This window comes from Antennarius striatus, chromosome 9 (assembly GCF_040054535.1).
Source record: "Antennarius striatus isolate MH-2024 chromosome 9, ASM4005453v1, whole genome shotgun sequence".
Taxonomy (NCBI): Eukaryota; Metazoa; Chordata; class Actinopteri; order Lophiiformes; family Antennariidae; genus Antennarius; species Antennarius striatus.
In genome coordinates, this window is record NC_090784.1 from 9461812 (window position 1) to 9482689 (window position 20878).

Sequence of the window (20878 nt, forward strand, 5' to 3'; positions counted from 1 at the left end):
GGCTTTCTAGAACAGTTTGATATTCCAAGCTGAGTTAGTTGTGAAGGAATTTCTTTTTAATACATCACCTGTATGAGAAGTATGTGAACATTGTCATTTGTCAAATTTTTGTTGATCATGGCAGGTTCAAACAAATGGGTCTGAATGAATCAGAACATTTACGGCTTTACAGTTGTCTGTTTGCTGAATTTTAAATCCTATGCCAGCATACATTAATGAGATGAGCAGTATGTCAACTGTTTCTCTTAAAGACTTCAAATTATGTGTATTTCAGACAAAAAGTAGGACAGTGGATTTCCATTTCATAATTTTTTTATTTCATTTAATTTTTCCTTCTATTTGACAAGATGGCTGATGTAGCCTTGAAGACAAAATAAAAACCAGTGTTTACTAGTACGAGTTTTGTACAATTCACCAGTATAGCTTACAATATACCAACATGAGCAGATTTATGCAACAAGGAGTTAAAATAGATTTTTATTGTTCATTTTTTGTTGTTGAATTTTTTATCCCTACAAAACCCAGATATTTGATAGTGTCATTGCTGGCTGAATATGGAAATCAACTCTGGGTAAAATAGAGTTAAAAAAAAAAGTAGTTGTTTTTGGTGCTGTGCAAATACGCTTGTCTCCATACCAGTATATCATGCTATACCAGTACAGTCACCAGTATGTTTCGATAGCAGTATGATCTCCATGTGGGGTCAGTATTAACAAAGACACGTGTGATCTGCTGCATTTTCAGGTAAGGGTCTTGTGGCTCCACATTTCATGTGCGTTTGTTTCCTGCTATTAGGAGGGATATATCTGATGAGTTACTCCTGACAGAAACTGGGACAACTCAAAGCACAAAAATTCCCACTGTGAATGTGTTTGTGCCTCCTGATGAATTCACTTTGTGACACTAGTGGGTGAGGGGACTGATAAAAGTGTGTCACCCATCATATTTGAGAAGGATTCAATCACACTCAGTGACCAATCTGAAACATGATGCATCCTCTTCCTCACCAAGATAAGAAGTATTTAGTCACTTCAAACAAATCCTGATAGAATTCCCATTTACAATAATCAAGGAGTCGATGCTGGGATTGAATACCAACGCAGAGCAAGAAGACTGGAAACACTTGGGGGGTGTAAAAAACACAGTAGACTACAATGAGTGTGAGAAGGTAGTTTCACGTCTGATATTTACCCAGACTGAGTTGGATTCTTCACATTTGGAGTCTTTAAAACCTGCACAAAGAGAATCTAAGGAAGACTTCAAGTAGAACAGGGACAGTGAGAACTGTGAAAAAAGGTGAGTGACACAAAAGAAAGGTGAAGGGTAGTGGTCTTTCTTCAGGAAGGAGATTAGCTTTCGAGTGTCTGAAGGTTTACGGTTATTCTTCACATCTCTCCTTCCATCTGTCCTCCTCTGAAATTTCTGAGTTCATAAATAAAATCTGGATAGACAGAGGAAAGACAGGAATGGATGGAAGAGAGAAAAGGGAGAAGCCATATTTAGTGTTTTGAAGTGTCCATTCAGAACAGGAACCCAAAACATTTGGTTTGATCTTCCCAAATAAAAAGAATTCAACTTTAGCCTAGGAGAAGGTTCACATTGAAAGTTCGAAACACACAATATCAACAAATGATTGACATGGCTACCAGCTGGTGTCCGAGTTCAATCCTGCAGTGTAGCCTCATGTAGTGTTGTTGCAGTCTGATCAGGTTCTGATGACTTTGTTTGATAGTTGTATTCCACTTGTACTGATGGCTTAGATATCAAGTCCAGAATAAATTACTCCCAGGTCCAGTCCCATCATTGCCCATAGCAAACACCATTCCTCCCAAGTCCCTGATTCAGGAATTGTTTTTGCTGTTCTTTATGAAATTCGTCACAGTGGTGGAGAGTTTTATCCCAGATGAACGTACTACTGCAGCTTACACAAGATTCAACATCTAATAATTCTTCACAGACTCTTATGTTCTCCTCTAATGTCAAGCAGCTCACATATCATGATTGACATCATCAGTTTTCTGGCTGCCTTTTGTTTTCCACTGCTAACAGTAACCATACTGATGCTGTCCCACAAATATCAGATCATATCCTGTTGGTCGGCCCTGCTGAGGTAAGGAGGCTAGTTTGGTCGTGAGTGAGCCATCATCTTTAGCCGTGATTGGTCGATGACGTCCAGCAGGTTCTTGGCATCGACTGCAAGAGCATGAGCCGCTGTTAACATCTGCTTCTTATAGTCCTGCTGCAGACTAAGACAGAGCACACATATACACACATATATAACTTATACAGAGTAGTGAGATATGTACAACAACATAGGTAAGCTCCTGCTTGTATAATTATAGAAATCATGGCTTTGGCTCTCCTCTGTGGTAGCATCAAAAAAACACTGCAGTAGACAGGATCTGTTCTTTAGGGAAAATACAAGCAAGAAATACTCACATCCTCACTTAATGTACTGTAGATTATTCAAATTCATTGATAACATTCTAGAAAAGTTTTAGGAGTTGGTGATGTGGAATCAATAAGTAAAATATTTAAAGCAGAAGCAAATATAATGCTTTAAGGCAAATGAAAAAATTAAAGTACCGCAGTTCATAAAAACATCCGTCAAAAAATTTAGATTTAGGTGGAAGGTTACTTAGGCAAGGAATATGTATATTATGGTTGTCGAGTCATATCAGACACATTAGAGTATTAGGAGAGCATCTATCATCTAATGTCATTAGTAGACTGGTAACAGCTCAGTAGTTTCACTATTATGGTCTATGAGGTCTGGTCCAAAAATCAAATTTAACAAAGGAATTAGGAAAGAAAAACAGCTTGTAACAAAAGAAACAACTAAAGTTAGGGTCCAGCAAATAATTGTGACAAAAAGACGGATGGAACCTTTGACTTTGACTTGACTGTCCTTATAAATCCATCTCTACTAGGTTTGTGGTGGGAGACACTAAGAAATGTCATTGAGAGCATCCACCTTATAAATACAAGACACAGTGATTTAATATTATTGAACAGCTTTTAAAGGAACAGTTGTTTGTTCATTTCATCATACCTGGTCATCACATATTGTTGGGCCAACTTCATCTTCCCAATTAGCTCTGCCAAGTCAGAGTTTAAAAGTTTCTGTGCCATCTCAATCTATTCAAGAAAACCACATCATTAAATTTTGCTCTGATATCAACCAACAGTTGTGCAAATGTTTAATAGGATTTAAGAATAAAAAAGTACAAGTGGCTCCAAACTTAAGACAGCTAATAAGTGTGTGAATGTGTGTGTATATGGTGAATATTATTACTTCTCTGTGTGCACTGGCTGGGAGTTGTGGTAGAGTCTCATCCACTGTGGCCAACAACGTCCTCAATGCCAGACCCACATCCTAAAATACACAAGATTTTACAAAGCAGAAAGAAAACTACACAAGCATATTATGTGGCATTCAAAAAATACTGTATGCTGTTTACTCTGAGGGACTGCAAATGAAAATTAGCTTCAAGCCAACTCTGGTACAATGCATCAAACAGCAACATGTATGTTTCCTTTACATGGTCTCTTTACAAATAAAATTGAAGTGTTTCAGAAAACTAATTTAGATGATAAATGAGGCTAGCGAGAAACAGTAAAGAACTACAATTCCATGTCCAATTGTCGAATTTAAACCAGAAGGACTAATGGACAGCCTTTAATTACACACTGGAATCTAGTATTGTCATAAAAATACAGATCTGTGGAGTCTGAAGAAGAGATGAGACAAGAATTACAAATCCAGATTAATCTGAGCAGTAAAGTGTCACTGATTTAAAGCAGGGTGACTTAGTCAAGCTAATACAAAACACTATGTAAAAACAGCGACACTGGTGTGAAAAACAGGAGTATATAAGGGCTGCAGAGTGCCGTAGTTACCTTAACCATGGGAACATATTCTTCTGGAGGAGCTGGCTGAATCTTGCTTGACATCTCAATCACTGCTTTGACCAACCCCGTCACATTCTCGTACACCTTGTCATTGGAGCGGTCCAGGTTGGCTGTGGGAGGTGGGCTTATCTCTTGGGGCTGCAGCTGAATTATGAGAGGGCATTGAGTTACTGGCTAACACAGTGGATAAAATTCCACAGGCCTGCATGTTAAGTGAGACAAGTGTTCTTTTATAAAATCTGTCAAATATTGTTGATCGTCAACTGTACAAATCCCACATGATCACAAAGACATGCGTGAATCATGCCGTTCCCTAATTACAAACAATTGGATAATAATTTGTGTCATTTTAAAATAGTTAAATAATTTGAGAAGGAGTAGAGAGACCACATTTGCACCTTACACAGATCAATGATTAGATGAATGAATGAAGGACTGAATGGGTTAATGCTCTGACAGAACAAAATGCAACATGTAATTCTATATTCTATCCACTAGGTAACTCACACAAACTGGAACCAGTTAATTAAATTTATACAAAACTTTATAGGCAGATCAAATCTTAACAATCTATTAATCATAAAATGATAAGTTTGCTCATCCCACAAAAATTTCATGAATCTGCATGAATTCTGACATTTGTTGCCTGGACTTTCACCATCCTCTCTACTTTTCTGTGCCTTTGGCTCCATGACATTACTTGATTGACTTTTATTAACTTCACATTTGATGGTTCTCCTCATATTTATTAATATCTGCCTGTCAAAAGATTGCTGACCTGAACTGTGTAGACATTATGGGCTCTGACTCATAACATAAAGGATATACAGCAATCCCCTATTCTCCATAATGTAAAAATCTAATGTATTAAACACTTACTTCTGATTGTGATCCTCAGATCACAATCAGAAGAAAAATATCAATCCCCATAATTTACCCCTACCCTGTGTGATTAGGGCTCATTAAGTCAAAATCTATCTAAAATAAAAAATGTCCAGTGTGATAGTGGGCTAAATATTGTTACCATTAAAGGAACACAACTTTGAAGATTTCGATGTTAGTTTTGATGGGAAGAAAACAGTAGAAAAAAGACATACGACAACAACGAAACTCAGAATGAAAAACATGTTTACTTGTTTATTTGGGAACATTGGAGATGGTGTAATATGATGCACAGGAAATCTGAAGTACTCGTGAAAGAAAGAACCAAATTAATCTGTTTGTGATCAACTATCAGACAAGACGCACAGTCAACACACACAGACAGTGTGCTGCTTACCCGCCAGGGCTAGGGGTCAACAGTAAGGCAGGGTGCAGGAGGAGGGGAGGAAGGGAGAGAGGGAGCAGCCGAAGGAAAAGAAAAAAATATTAATGCTCTAAACATTAGAAAACATGCGACCTTTACTGGGAAAAGGTTCCTATTCAATTCTTCAAGGTTGATTAAATTTTATTTTTTAGTTAGCATCTTTCGAAGCATGTTTGTGTGGAAGTATTTCTGTTTTGTGTTTGTGTTACATTTTGGATTTGTGTACCTTGACGCCATCATTGTAACTGTCTCCAGTATTCAGACAAGCCAGACTTCCCACTTGGCTCTGAGCCCCGGGTCTTGGGGGCTTCTTTGGGGGTGCTGCATGTTCTGCAGGAAAAAAAAACATGAAAAAAAATCTCACTTTCACAGTCTTGTAAAAGTTCTGGACAATTTGTACTTTTACATTCTACAGCAACCTCTATATTTTCTATAATCCACAGTTCAGTTCAGTGTTTGGTAGCCATGACATAAAAATTTTAGACCAGAATTACCCCGATAACAACATAACCAGTTTTGTGCAGTTACATTGAAAATGTAACTACACAAAATAGTCATAAATTAGTCATAAGTCATAAATTTTCAAAGATTGATATGTATGAACCTAATATCATTAATGATATAGGTACTGTAGAATTTATACATCTAAACAAATGCACATGGTATAATACACATGTTCTCATACCACATGATATTGTGAAGCCCTGTTGCAGCAGGATATTTTCATTCAGAAAAAATTCCAACAGTCTGCCAAGGAAGGTGATGTCATGAAAGTCTTGTTTAAAATTTATATAAATACAGACCAACAGAAAATACTCACACATGATTTAAAAACATATCTTGGCTGTCCTTCAAACTCTCCAATCTTCAGAATTTATGTCAAATTAAAAATAGAAATACAAAGTTTTCTCCAGCTGCTTGAAGGATGTGGATAGTCAGTCAGCATATTGGGCAGGATGTGTAGCCCGTCTACCACAACCAGATCTGTCATATTCTGACAACACACTGTAAACGGTGAGCAGCTTACAAAGAAGACAGACTGAAATGTTCTACTGTAACACAACTCTGTACTGCTGTGTGTGTGAAGTGCATTTGGAGGTAAACAGACATAAAGAGAACTGAGAATAAAACTATTGTGATCGTGGTACTGTAACTACAGTCCATCAATGGTTTGTCATTTACCTGCTTTGCCAACGGGCTGGTATATGTGCTGGTTTCCTGGCTGCACAAACAAACACAAAACAAGAAATTGGGTTAGCAAGAGCTTGGCTAACAAAAAGTTTTTCAGAAATCAGACATTCAAGTGGAAAAAACAAACAGGTGGTTCTGAAACATTTAGGGAATGTAATGTTCTTGTCACACAACCCAGAGTCTCAATTTGTTTTTGTAAAACACAAAAACACAGTCCTCTCCATGACAGGAGCTGGTTCTGTTGCTGTTAGTGTGTGCTCTGTGTCAGATATGTTAAATATGATGTCTGCCTGCAATAGGATAAAAAAAACATGTTTCCTTTGTTGGTGCTACGCTTTCCAACCAGAAAACAAACTGCAGCAGGTCCACACATCAATAACTAGTAACGTAACTCGTGACACAGACGCTTCTTGTAGTACCAACCCTGTCACATATTTATTTTGCTGTAGCTGAATTTTTGTTCAGCAGGTTTGAAAGTCTCTGTTTCCAGTGAATGAATAAACAATTAAATAGTACAAAGGCTTCCACAGCCTCAGTACAATCAGCATTGTGGTCTGAAAAACCCATAATACACAAGAAAAAAAAATTACTACAGAATTCCTCTCCCTGTCTCCCCCTCTCAAACACACACACACACACACACACACACACACACACACACACACACACACACACACACACACACACACACACACACACACACACACACACACACACACACACACACACACACACACACACACACACACACACACACACACACACACACACACACACCCCTTTCCCACCACAAGCCACAGTCATTCAAATGGGAGGAGCAGGACATGCAGAGAGACGAATTACAGAGACAAAAATATCTGTCCCATGGCAACTTCAGTCTGCTCGAACATCTTACTTCTGCTGGCATCAAGAACATAACAGACTGACATTCAAATCTTGACATTCAACTGATCAGTGCTCCAAAGTCACACTTTAAGGAGTGATGAAAAAAAAATGAAAAATTTAGTATGAGAATAAAATTTGACGGTGAACTTCAAGAAAAACACAACAACCCCCGTCGTCATTATACAAAATTTATATATATATATATATATATATATATATATATATATATATATATATATATATATAAAAATCAGGATAAGAAAAAAAATTGTGATGAAGATATTTTTCAACCATATCCGTTTTGTGTTGGTGGTGTCTAAAGCTGGTAAACACACGTGTTGTGACGCTAAAAAGTGTGTCTGCCACTGTGAAAACCATTTCCACAGTTCAGAATGTAAACAAATGAGTGGTTAACTCGTAACTGATCACAAATCTTAGAATCAAGGAATGATGTCTTCTTTGACATGGACTGATGCTGCAGCATGTCTCCACATGATTCATCTCTTGATTACCGTACACAATTAATAGTTTGATCTATCAAGACAGATGTCAGAATGTGCCCGTCACAGTATCTTAAAAAGAAAGATGAATATTTAATCGATTGTAATAACAACCACTTGTTCAAAATACACTGATATTCAGTTTTCTCTAAATCAAGACAAAGACAGCGGATCAAACTTCTTACTGCTTTTTACATAGCATAACAGTCCAAACAGACCTTTGTGCCAGCCGACCATTTACTTTATGGACATATTCTATGTATGTAACCTCCAGGCTGTCAGCACTGAAAAATATGTTTGAATATAATATCCTGTTATATTCCAAGACACGTTATTCCACAGCATGCTGAGTTACTGTAACTCCAAGACTTCTTGTTTGCTTGCTACAGTACTCTATTAATAACTGTGGATGTGGGAATCCACTGACCCGTTGCTGTAGGCCTCATCCCCATCAGGTCACTTCCTGTCCCTGTACCATTACTCTGTTTTAGTAAAAACAGAACACAATTTGCGGTCAGTTACAGAGAGTTCAACCACAAGGAGGACCCTTTGCTACTTTGTTCATGTCATTCTCTGTTGAAAACACCAACAGAATTTTTTTTCTTCTTAAAGAGATGCATCATGTTCAGGTTAGTCAGGAGAAATTCATCTGGGACAATCCAGCCCCCGTATTGACGCAACCATCCTGCAGCACGCATCAACATCAACCAGGTGAGATGGTGGAGATAAAGGAAAGAGTGACTTACTGGAGGTTGAAGTCCACCTTCTTCTCTGTCCAGGCTTCCTCTGGAGCCTCTGGAATCTGGTTTCTATACAAATACAATTCAAAATGATTTATCCATAAAAGGTGAGATTCAAAAAATGTCACTTCATTTTGCTTATCATTAGAGATTTAAAGAGAGAAAAGTCCTCCAATAACAATAGTGATTATTTTTCCAAAAGACACACACTTTGAGAATAAACCGTGTCTGAAACATAACAAGACTCACACACAGCCACACACCCAGCAAAACAAAACTTTTTGCCCTCACACTTTTCCTTTCCTACCAGTTTTCCAAGACAGGACTTGAAGACCAGCATCGCCCTGAAGTTCATCAAAGTTGTGTGTTGAGCTGTTTGTGTTCAGGGTGTTGTAGTGAATTATGGTTTTCTGTCCTGTCCAACACTATTCGATGTCTGTCTGCATCTCTGTCTGCTCCTACAACTGAGTCCTGTGCTGTCTGGCGTGGTCCCTCTTCTGTACCAGAGGTTTCATTGAAGAAGTCTTCAGATTAAACTCCAGCTCCCTGCCTTCGGAGCACTTATGTATGACTCTGACGCAAGTAGAATGGGAAGAAGAAGAGGAGGAGGAGGGGGATGGAGCTGCTCCCAATGAGCCAAAAGTGTTGGGAAAACGTCAACACTTCTTTTTCAACCATTCTTCCCCCTCCCTCCTCTTCTTTGCCCCTCCCTAATGTGACAGCATTATAAAAACCAAGCAGTTTGCAAAACACACACATATGTGAGCGCACCTCCCAAGATATTCAGAAACCCTGTGAATTGTCAGTTAGTGGCTGTGGGTCAAAGACAGGCTGTTGACTCGGCTGTCAGATTCTCTAAGCCTATCATTAGCATGGAATTCACCCAGACCACACACACACACGCACACGCACACGTACACACACACACACACGGAACCACCACAAACATCCGCACTTTGGGACCCTCACTTTCACTGTTAGAGGGTCAGAAATAAGTCTAGGCAGAAACCATGTTCATTTCTTAGTGTGAGAGATTTACTGGAAAAATGAGTCAGTCATAATGAATGTAATCAACTTCACTCAGTAGCACCTTTATGTGTGCAAACAAGTAAAATAACTTGAAATCAATTCTAGAAAAAACAGGAAGCCAGTGCAGCTTTTCAGGCAGTGAGTTCCTGTAACCCAACCTTCTGGCCACAACATTCTGAATCAGCTTTTTTAGGGTAAAGTAAATCTAAATAACAGGTAATGAAAACATGAATGCGTGATTCACCTCGATCCATATCTGTATTATACTGACTTAATGGTGCGCATAAATCCCCTGATGCATTTCACTTATTTCGTCTTTAATTTTAAAGCAAACAACATGCAGCCTGATTGAAAGATGCAAAATCATGCTAAATCAGGTTTAACTGATTGAGAATGTTTATAAGATGATAAAAGAGTTGTAATCACCTTAACATTCTCCCTACTAACGTGTTTCTGGACTGAAACCAGAAATTCTCTTTCATCTTCACTCACCAATGGGAAGAACATTCTCATGGCAATCACCCACTTCACCCCAGCTTCAAATTTCAAGTAATACTCTGAAGATTTTACATCTTTATCAAACACAGCAGCTGAGAACAAATGTCAAGACTGCTGAAGACAAAAGTGTTAGCTTTTACATTCATTCAACTTCTATTAACTGATGTGATCATAAATCCATTAACAAAAATAAAACATGCATGACAAAAATTAAAATAAATTCCTCAACACAATCAGCAAAACAACATATCCCCGTTACATGAAATGATAACACACTGTGTCATGCACACATCACACAAAAAACGACTCCTACAACCGTCTCTCTATATTATACCTTTCCGTCAGTAAAATGTCCTTCAAGTTGCAGAAAAATAAAAGTGAAAATGTCTTAATTTGCCTTTGAAGTACCACTAGATTTATTTTGGTGTGTAATCTTTAGCTAAAATAGACTAACTGTAGTTGTTTGTCGTTAGTAATGTGTGTGTATTTAATGTGTGTCTGTGTGTGTTACCAGTAGCCTTTCCTCCTGCTCCAGCCACCTCTGGTCATCCTCCATCTGTTGCTGTTGTATCATCAGCTGTTCTTCCATTAACAGGCACTGCTGGCCTATACATTGCTGTGTGTCTACTGCCCTGTCCTATACACACACACACACACACACACACACACACACACACACACACACACACACACACACACACACACACACACACATACACATACACACACACACACACACACACACACACACACAGACATACATACACACAAACACACACACAAATACAAACATGCAACAAAAGACAAGTATAGAAACATATGTACGCCACCAACACATGCACAGGACCACGCACGCACACACAGTCATTTATGACAAGAAACATGCACACACAGGACACACACAAATACAAAACTGATGAGTGCTGTGATAATGTTCACACAGACACACAAAACAGATATTGGGTAAAACAGGATTTGGATAATAACCTGCCTTGTCATGAGGAAAGCATTGCTCTGTGTGTGTGTGTGTGTGTGTGTGTGTGTGTGTGTGTGTGTGTGTGTGTGTGTGTCTGTCTGTCTGTCTGTCTGTCTGTCTGTCTGTCTGTACTCCAGCCGACCATTACCGTACCACAGTGTGTATGTATGATTGTATGACTGGCTTCCTACCTCCACCGTGCAGCCCCACAGCGCTGTGTCATGTCCATGCGGGTGGGGAAGGAGCTGAGCATGTGAGTGTGTGTGGACGTGATGGCGGGGGTGTGTGTGTGCATGGTGTGCATCTTGCATGGCGGCTTGCTGGGGGTACAGGGCGCTGGGCACAGAGGGGAGTGTGTGAGGGCCGGGGTACCCTGCCATCTGAGTCAGGGATGAGAAGAAAGAGAAACACACATTCTTAGACTGGCATATTTTAAATAATAATTATGTGTTTATCTACTGCATGTTTATTCCCAGATTAATATTTTAATTACTTATTTAAGTCAACCTGAATTATGACCCTCTTTGAATGCAGTCAAGTCACAGCCTTCTGAATATCTTGTCAGACTAAAACCCAAGATACTGACGGTTGTAGACTGGCAATTCCCTCAACTAAATTATATCCAAATTAGACTTACAGGATGTACTTTCTGTAAACCAAGCACAAGTAGAAAAATGGCATATTGCCTCCTGTGGTTCATGGACTTCATCTCTGTACCTGGTAGTGTCCAGGATGTTGGGAACCAGGGTAAAAGCCTTCACTGGAGCGAGGACTGGGATAGCCTGGTCTACTGGGCTACAGGCCAGACAAGAGAGACAGACAGAGCGATAGCGAGAGAGAGGTGAAGAGAGGAGAGAATGTTGAGAAATAGAAAGGCAGACGGGGAAAAATGAAAATTCAGTTAAAAATGCTTGTTCATCATTTTACCCAAACTGAACACCAGAAGACAAGACACTGGGTCATTCAGGAGATCGACACGCAAACCTTTAGGAGCTGTTTGTGTGGCTGGGTTAGCTGTCAATCAAAACAGGAAACACCCACTGGGCTGCAAGTCCAAGTTAGTTGAACTGGTGCTAACTATGGTCTCTGTTAAAAACCAGACACCATGGAGAGCTGATATTATTATTAATGTTATCAACTGTGATGACAGGCCCCTGAAATCATTCGTTAGATGTTATGTATGTGTATGTCAAGTGTTGCAGCTGCATGTTCACCAAAGACCTCACCCTCAAACACCGGGATTTTGTAATTTGTTAAAAAACCAAATATAGAGTAAAAGTAAAAAGTTTTCAATTTGCATCTGAAAGAATGTTGACTAATTCATATTTCTTAACTGGTTTAAACAATTTGCTTAATTCAAGTTAATACAGAGGTGCTTGGTCAACCTGCAGCCTCACTTGTTGATGATGAAACTGTTGAAGGTTGATGATGGAACACTTTGCCTCCTTAGAATGTAATTCAACATGATGCAAGCTTCTCTGGCACAGAGTTCATTTCTGGCAGTACTGTGACCTCTACCTTCCACAGCCTCTCAAAGTAGCTTTCTCTGGACCACACCTCCGAAAGCAAGACAGACAAAGGCACATGGAGGGAAACAGACAGCAAACAAAAACAGGGTAGAGGGAGACAGGGAAAGAAAAAGGAAAAAAGAAGGAAAGACAAAAAGAGACAAAAAGTAACTGAGGACAAACAGAAGCTCCAGACTCAGCAGGTCGTGATGCTCACACACAGACAAACAAAAGGGTCTTAAACATCAGCAAAATTATATCTTGAATCCCGTGGCCTATAGCAGCAGTAGATTTCCATGGGAATACTAAGTCTAAAATGAAGGGAGAAAAAAAAAAGCAGTAACAACAGGGAGACAAATCGGAAGGATGAGTTCAATCAGACCGGACAGTCAAACCATGTTAAGACAACTGGTCACAGTCTGGAGATATCCAGTAGAGTATGGGATTAAAACGTAGGGAGGAACAATCAAATAAAAAGATGAGTCAAGCATTTTCAATTGAATTGCAAATCCAGGAGTGTGAGTTCAGCTTGTCGATGCAGCAGCACTTTACATTTGGAGGCAGAACCCAAATAAATGAAGTGAATCTGAAATGTTAAAATTACACTTTTCAATAGTAACCAACAATTTCAATACGTCCTACATAGGACCACATCCCTTTCTATCTTATGCTGTAAGAGTTGAACAGATGTGCAGGATTGTTTTTTTTGAGGGATGTGCTCTACTGAGGAAAATTCTAGTTCAATCATGTTTCAATCGCTGAATTTTTAGTGGAGTAAAAGTCATACTTATTAGCTGAGAAAAAGACATTTTCAAGGTCAGGCGTCGCTGCTGCTCAGCAGGAAGACTAAGTTTTCACTGCTAATAATCACCCCCCAAACAGAGTTCATGTGTGTCACTACTGGCATGCAACCAGCAGGCAGATCAAGGTGACAGAGATCCAGTGCTACACAAACAGGCAAAGGTTGGAAGACCTTTGTTCATGTCTTTATAGAGGCTGTCTGAATTCTCTTACAAACTTCACGCAGCACATCCATTGAACCATCCTGAAATAATTTCATTCACAATGCAAACCCATTGCATTGCTTTGAATTACAACATATCTCATAGTATTTGAAGTCTAAAAGCTACAGCTGGGGTTCCACTTCGCTGAAAATGCTGTGTGATTTAAATTGTGATCATAAGATCTCTTACATTAAGTGTGAATATTTTCCTTTTCTTGCTTATCCATTATGTACAGTATTAAAGTTCCATGCATGTTTGTCGGGACTGACTGTTAGCCAGTGATGTAAGATTTATGACAGGCATCCTGAACAGGCTAGAAATAGGTTTGATAATCCAAGGGCTTATCAACACAATGCCTGAGGTAAACCTATATCTGCATTCAATAATGGAGGACATTCAAGTGCATGTCCAGCATAGATGAAACATGCCGCCAGATAAAGCATAAACATCTTAATAACAGTCACAGGTGGTTGGAAGCATTGTATCAAAAACATTCCACTCATAGTTCAAAGACAGAGAGACAGCGTGAGGCAGAAAGAGACAGAGAGAGAGAGACAGAGAAAGAGTGCGAGAGGAAGACAGACAGCGTGAGAAAGACAGTGATAAAGAGAGAGAGAGGTCAATATATAAATTAGAATCAAATAATTGTCTACAACCATGACTACAAATACTCTAATGTAAAACTCTTCATGTTCAAACCTGGTTTTGATTAAATATTATATAAATACTAAATAAAATGCATTGACCACCAGCAGCCTGTTTTGAGGCAGCTGCCATTGGATGGGTTGTGTGAATTACTGTTGGGTGGAGGACAGAAGTTATGTCGTGAGTAAAGGGTCATGCTGGGAAGAAATTTGTATTCAGGATTGAACTTGTTAAGCTGCGAGAACAAGCAACTGCAGTCAGTGGTCTTTTTGATGAGGAGGCTGGAGAAGTGATGGGGAAATCTTAAACATGAAGAGCAGGGTAGAGGAGTGGGGATGTGAAAAGAGGAGCAGGATGATGAAGGGTGAGGGTTTCCAAAGAAGAGGGAAAGCTGTGAGGCAAAGTTCTGGTTTGGATGGCAGTGGAGGTGAGGAGAAGGAGCAGACAAACAATCCAGACAGAAGGTGGAAGGCAGGGAGGGACACCTTGACTACAAATAGAAATACAAAAATGTTGCTTATAAAAACAAATGGATCATCTACTGATAGAAGTTACTGGACTGCATTTAGGGACTCAAGATGGTTCTCCTCTCATTAGACAGGGCTCCCCAATAAAGTCTGGCTGGTGGGAAAGGTCAGCTAAAAGACATTTCTAAAACAGCTACAAGTCCAGTAACCTGAGTCAACCTTTAACAGCACCATGACCTGGATGAATGAGAATCTACACAAGCAGCTTCTAGAGTCAGGAATGAGTCACTGATCCACCCCAACCCCCCTCACAAAAAACCCATAACAAGCTTGTGAATTCAGACACATGGCTAACCAAACTGGAAGTGACAGACAATGGGGTGGGCGGGGTTGTTAGGGCTGGAAAGCAGCCAGCAGCTGGGGCAACAAGATGTGAAGTGGGAGTGGAGTTTAGGGGAATAATTATAAAAACATAACATTTATAAAACTGTCCATAAGATAAAATTTACCTTGATTAGACATTTGAACAGAACAAAAAAAATTCAGCTTATTATCCCGGATTTTATTGTTTTTTTCCTTATTATATGTAAAAATTGTTAGTAGTTTTCTTTTGCAAATATCTATGAAACTGCATTGCTAAACTCACTTCACTATCAGTGTTGTAATCATAACAGAAACTGTCATAAAAGAAAGCTGACATCCGTGTATAAATGTGATAGAAGGATAAACTAATCAATGAGTCTTTGCCCAAAAGGTTTCCTTTGTTTGAACCTTTTGGAAGCTTTTGTACCTTACTGAAAACATTCTAGATTTACATCATATTCTCTCAACATTTAATATCATTTTTAGAAAATCAAAATGTCCTGCATATCAATTGTACATTCATATAAAAGCAATCACATGAGGTTTCATCTTACTTTTGGTGGGGCTTCATCAGACCCTCCGGAGTCCCAAGAAACAGTGACCTGTCTCCTCATCTCCATCCTGTTCCTCTCCTTCTGCTGCAGCTTCTCCTCCTCTAATATGGTGCTGGAAACAAGGAATAAAACAAGATGATGCCAAATAAAAAAGTCCTGGTGCCTAAAGTTATTATATTGAGCGCAGGTAAATGACAGATAGGCGATAAATATGTATAAACGTAATCACACTATGTTATGTTTCAATGTCATCTGTGAGCACTTCAACGAAAAATGAATGCCCATAATTAAAAACATTAAAAAATTTCATCAACCAAGTGATCATACAGTTTTGTAATGTAGCATCTACTGATGTGTTGTTAGGCCTATCAAACTGATCAGGAGGATGCTGACGTGAGTGCAGGTTTAAACAGTCATACAGTTTGCTCTTCAAAAATGTGTTCAAAAATCAGACGACAATAATGAGAAAGTATCAGCCCTTTCCTCATTTCCACTATTTTTATGTGTAGCATAATAAACTGCGTTGATTTTCAAAGTTCAACATAAAAACTGACAACCTGAGTAAACATTAATTTAAAGTTTGAAAGCATAATTTTTTTGTAAGGCAAAAGAGCCAGTCAATAACTAAATCACCACTGTGAAAAAGTATTTGTCCTTAACAGCTACTTTCACCTTTACTAAAACAACCACAACCAAACACGTTAGATAACTAGAGATCACTCTTTATGAGGACAATGACTTTGTTGTGAGAGTCGGAGCTCTATTTATATTTTCTCTAATACACATGAATACATTTTGCATCAGCAAAAACAAGGCAGAATTTCTTAGGATACTATTGATTAAAAAATCAATTAAAGACAAAAAAAAACATTCCACATCCACACTGGACTGTGTCCCTAAAATGATCCTTACTGACCTGCTCTCTGGGAAACTGCTGCTGAAGCAAACTCAGACTGAAAACGGAGTGGTTGAATAACCCGATAGACACACACCCCACACTGCCACACACGCTTACTACCATCTGACAGGGGTAAGGGCTATTTGTAGTAACATCATTACCCTCCTGTTCTGTTGTCTCCTGCTAAGTGTTTGTGTCCTTGCACCTGTCAAAGTCAGTCTTCTGTTAGGTCCTGTCCTTCTCGTCCATCATTACAACACACACTTGGCTTTAACATATAGTACACTATTATTAATCATGCCCCTGAATGCAACTTTCTATACATTTCATAATTAATATCTGATATAACAATTATTTAATCAATGACATGTGTTAGGTAACAGTTAATAATCAGCAGCACTTATGCTAGAATTGTTTTGTACAAAGACCACTGGAAGTTATAGTTGGTATGTGGTACTTTATTTCCATATAAATTATACGGACGACCAGAAACACCTAATTACGGTCATAAATATTTCATTGTGGTGGGTGCAAGCTGTAAAGCTTCATTTAGTATGCTTTCAGTTTTGCAATAAGTTTGCCATTTTGCCTCTCTAAATGATTTAAAATGATGCTTCAGACATTTATTGTCATTGTAATGTTGACCTCATAGGGAAGACACTTGTGTACAGTCATTGAACATTAACTGTTAACTTGTGTCTGCCGTGAGTTGAGCAACACTGGACTAAAGCTGACTGCACAACCATAGACTGTATAGTCATACCCTGCTTACAGCCCACATGTTTCTCACCTGTACAGCCGCTACTGATTTAAAGTGTGGGTGTTGGGCTTTCGGTGAGACATAAACCAGATCCAAGGAGAAACGGTTTTCCATCAAGCATACAAGGACCCTGTCATGACTCAAACAAGCAGGGTCTTATCTAAAGACATATCAGATAGACAATTTGTCTCTGAGGACACACTAGCTCAATTCTGGAAAATTATGTATGTGCTGATGAGTAGATAATAACCTCTATCACAGGTGTATAATAATAAAATGACATTAAAATCACCTCAGTTCAAATGCACCTTAAAAAATTTAAATTAACCAAATTCAGAAACCATTTGTCAGATGCACACCTTTACAGCCCGTAAAAAAGGACAAACAAAATGTCACTATATTCTGCAGAGCAGTAACTGAAAGAAATGTGCTGTGTCTTCAAAATTTAGAATCAGAAATATATAACTCACAGGGAACTGTACACTTGTAGAGTGAAATGATAATGATTCGAATGACGATTAAATTAAAAAACAAAACATGAGCATTTTCAAGGAGTTAAATGACTCATAATACAGTAGTGTTTTTTACTGAACTATTAACATGTAGCCTGAATAAATAAATTCAATAGGGTGGTTTATAATAAATACAAGAGCAGCAAAACATGCTAACCTACTGAAATTAACTTATTTCTTCTTTCATGCGACATAACGTGCGCCAATGCAGAGGTCTCTTTAAAAGATGTAGAGTTCCCTCTTTCTTTTATTATCGCAGCAGCAAGGAAATGCCATGTTGTTTGGAAGACAGCAAGATCTCCCAAAACCCAAATATAGCTGCTGCTGAACTTCAGAACACAACACAACAGAAAGCATTTCCCTGTTGAAAGATGCATATGGAAGCTTCACTTAGATTGAAAACGCTTGAAAGTGCTACGACTTTGCAGGCACAATTAACAGAAGAAAAAATTATAACGGCTTCTAACAAATAACATGGTGATTTGTTTTGACTATTGTTGGAGACAGAGTTGCTTAAAGTGTTATGTTCTCCTTTGAGCAAGAGATGCAAAGAAAATAACTTACTTTAATGATTAAGACAATCAAAACCTGGTTCCTGAACACCTTTACTATACAAAGACCTAAGCAAAAGGGATGCTGAATATAAGGAAAATTAACATCCTGACAGGCAAAACCATGATGACACAACAACGTTACCTTAAGGACAGGCCAGTCCAGCTGTGCTAGAGTATATCCAGTCAAGCCGTTCTTAGAGACTAGCATAACAACTGAAAAATCGATGTTACCATTACGATACTGGACGCCAACATTAATAAACACAAAGGATCCCAGATCCCTGTGATACTCCACAAAAATATTGTGCAGCTGAACAAAACCCCAACAGACTACAAGCTACAGTCCTACACAGATGGATGATCTGAGAGTTCGACGCAGGGAGCTCTAACCGGGGAACCCAAATCTGCAGTTCTGCTTGCATTTTCTTATGTCTTTCATTCTGTCTATTTTCTCTCACTCTGTGTTCTTTACATAGCTGTAGCTGCTGGCAGTTGCCGATTGTGTGTGTGTGAGTTTACACACACACACACACACACACACACACACACACACACACACACACACACACACTTAAGTAGTAGCTGAGAACTGCATACTTGGCAGGACTGCCCTATAATTGATATTATGATATAAAAGCCGTCCAAAGCAAACCAAACTGTATAACCTTATATGTCATAACTTTCCCCTTTTAATAGCCAAGGACCACAGCTAACATGGTCAATATTGACTTGTTTTCCAAGACACTGGTATGATGGGGCACAGTAAGGGTTCCTCACCAATTGTTCATGCCAATGTACATTTTGTAGAGGGCAGTTCACACACTCTGTTCTACAGCAGGTTTCCAGCTCATTAAAATATACAACCACAAACACATTGTACTCATGTCACACTGATGAACAAACCAAGACACAGTAACCAGAACTTATTTATAGCCAGAGTGTTTGAGAGAGCACCAAGATGACTGATAAAAAAGTGAATGTCAAAAAAAAAGTTCAGATTGAAAAGGTAGAATAAAGACTGAAGAGTAGACATAAATGAGAGAAAAGAAAACAGAATTGTAATCATGGTGGAATTTAAAGTGTGACTCATGCTGGGTTTAGACAAACTCATAAAACCACAGGAGTTAAATGTGTACTCTTATTTTCCTGTTTCTATGTTTGCGAGGAGAAAAATGGCAGAGAGAAAATGCATTGTGGAAGAAATAATGAGTCTCGCTGCAGTGCTGAAAGCTCTGTTGTTCAGTTCTACTTTGTTTGATGTTGCGCATTAAAAATGCACATATTTCATACATTACATTTAATTTTTCCCATTTAATTTAAAATGTTGTCTTTTTCCTCTTCACTTGCACCTTTGGTGAGAAGCGATACTCTCAGGCATGATTTTTGACCTCACGTCCCAAACAGTGAAGCACGTTCTGCATGAAATTATCACTTTTTATCGAGTGCAGTCATCAATCTGCTCTTTGTTCAATCAAGGGTTTACTGGAAAAGCAAGCAGAGACAGGAAAAAGCAAGCTGCACCCTCCCTTCTCAAGAACTCCCGCCAGTTCTGTGCAATGGAAAAAGTTACGTAATTCAGTGATAGAAAGCAACGTCATTAACTTAAAATTATATTAGATTCTAAAAAAATACTATTTTGACAACGACTAAGAATGGAATTTTTATCTAGTGATTTAACTGCATTCACTCAGATGCAGAGGTTAGCCTTGACTACATGTCAACATTGCATGTATTCCAGTGTTTGCGAACATCAATTGTTATCTTTGATAACTTTTGATGGGGCGCAACATTTTAAATTCAAGGCAGCTAACATCTGTTCTTTGACGGTGCACTAAGAGAGGCTGCTGGGCTCTCTTTGGATGGATGCATACCATTTTCTAGATCTGCATGTTGATCAGCAGCCGATGAAAACTCTAATTATCTCTTGTGAGGCCACTGCTCAAGATCATGTTCAACAGTTTGTCCTCTGCGATATCAAAACCTGTTATAGTTCACATTTTTCCTAAGCACCACTACTAATTATGTTTGTGTTCCGTTTAAGCATGAGACGTAAGACAGAGACTTCATTTCCAAAAACTACAGGTTTGTTCATGTCTGAATGATTCTGAATCCTTGAATCATGTCTGGCTCACTTCTTCTACTCACCAGCGCATCCTACTTTACATCAACAAGAATCAAGATGAACAAGTATATGTAGTGTAACTCAATATTTGGGTCTTTTAAACAACTACAACTATCCCAAGAACAATATTAGTTTTTGGGATACTATTATGATTATTATTATTTTTATTATTGTTGTTAATAATAATAATAATAATAATAACAATAATAATAGATCAATGTTCTAACAGAAATCCAAGCCCAGAAAACAGAAGATATTATTAATGCTGGCAATCTGTTATAACCGAGATGTTTTCAGAATCTAAACTGAACAATTCTATTTTGTTTGAGGTGCCAATTTGAAGACTGCAACTATTAACACCTGTGCTTGCAGCCAAGATAACATGTACTAAGATGGTGATGGCCAGACATTAATGTGAAACTGCATGAGTCAGGGTTACAACATTGTTTCTGTT

The 20878-nt window shown here is 38.6% G+C and overlaps 1 protein-coding gene across 2 annotated transcripts in view; it reads right to left on the reverse strand.

The window, feature by feature from the left end:
• Positions 1–294: 294 nt before the first annotated feature.
• LOC137601998 (focal adhesion kinase 1-like) overlaps positions 295–20878 on the reverse strand; it is a 55542-nt gene continuing 34958 nt past the window's right edge. The window contains exons 26-37 of one of the 2 annotated variants that reach the window (XM_068324509.1): positions 15579–15690; positions 11755–11832; positions 11229–11417; positions 10573–10698; positions 8541–8603; positions 6401–6440; positions 5445–5548; positions 5192–5200; positions 3901–4056; positions 3296–3376; positions 3053–3138; positions 295–2246 (exon numbers count right to left, since the gene is read on the reverse strand). In XM_068324509.1, the coding sequence (XP_068180610.1) occupies positions 2120–2246; positions 3053–3138; positions 3296–3376; positions 3901–4056; positions 5192–5200; positions 5445–5548; positions 6401–6440; positions 8541–8603; positions 10573–10698; positions 11229–11417; positions 11755–11832; positions 15579–15690 (1171 nt within the window). In that variant the 3' untranslated portion in view covers positions 295–2119. The remainder of the gene's footprint in view (positions 2247–3052; positions 3139–3295; positions 3377–3900; positions 4057–5191; positions 5201–5444; positions 5549–6400; positions 6441–8540; positions 8604–10572; positions 10699–11228; positions 11418–11754; positions 11833–15578; positions 15691–20878) is intronic. The other variant, XM_068324510.1, reaches the window with a different exon arrangement.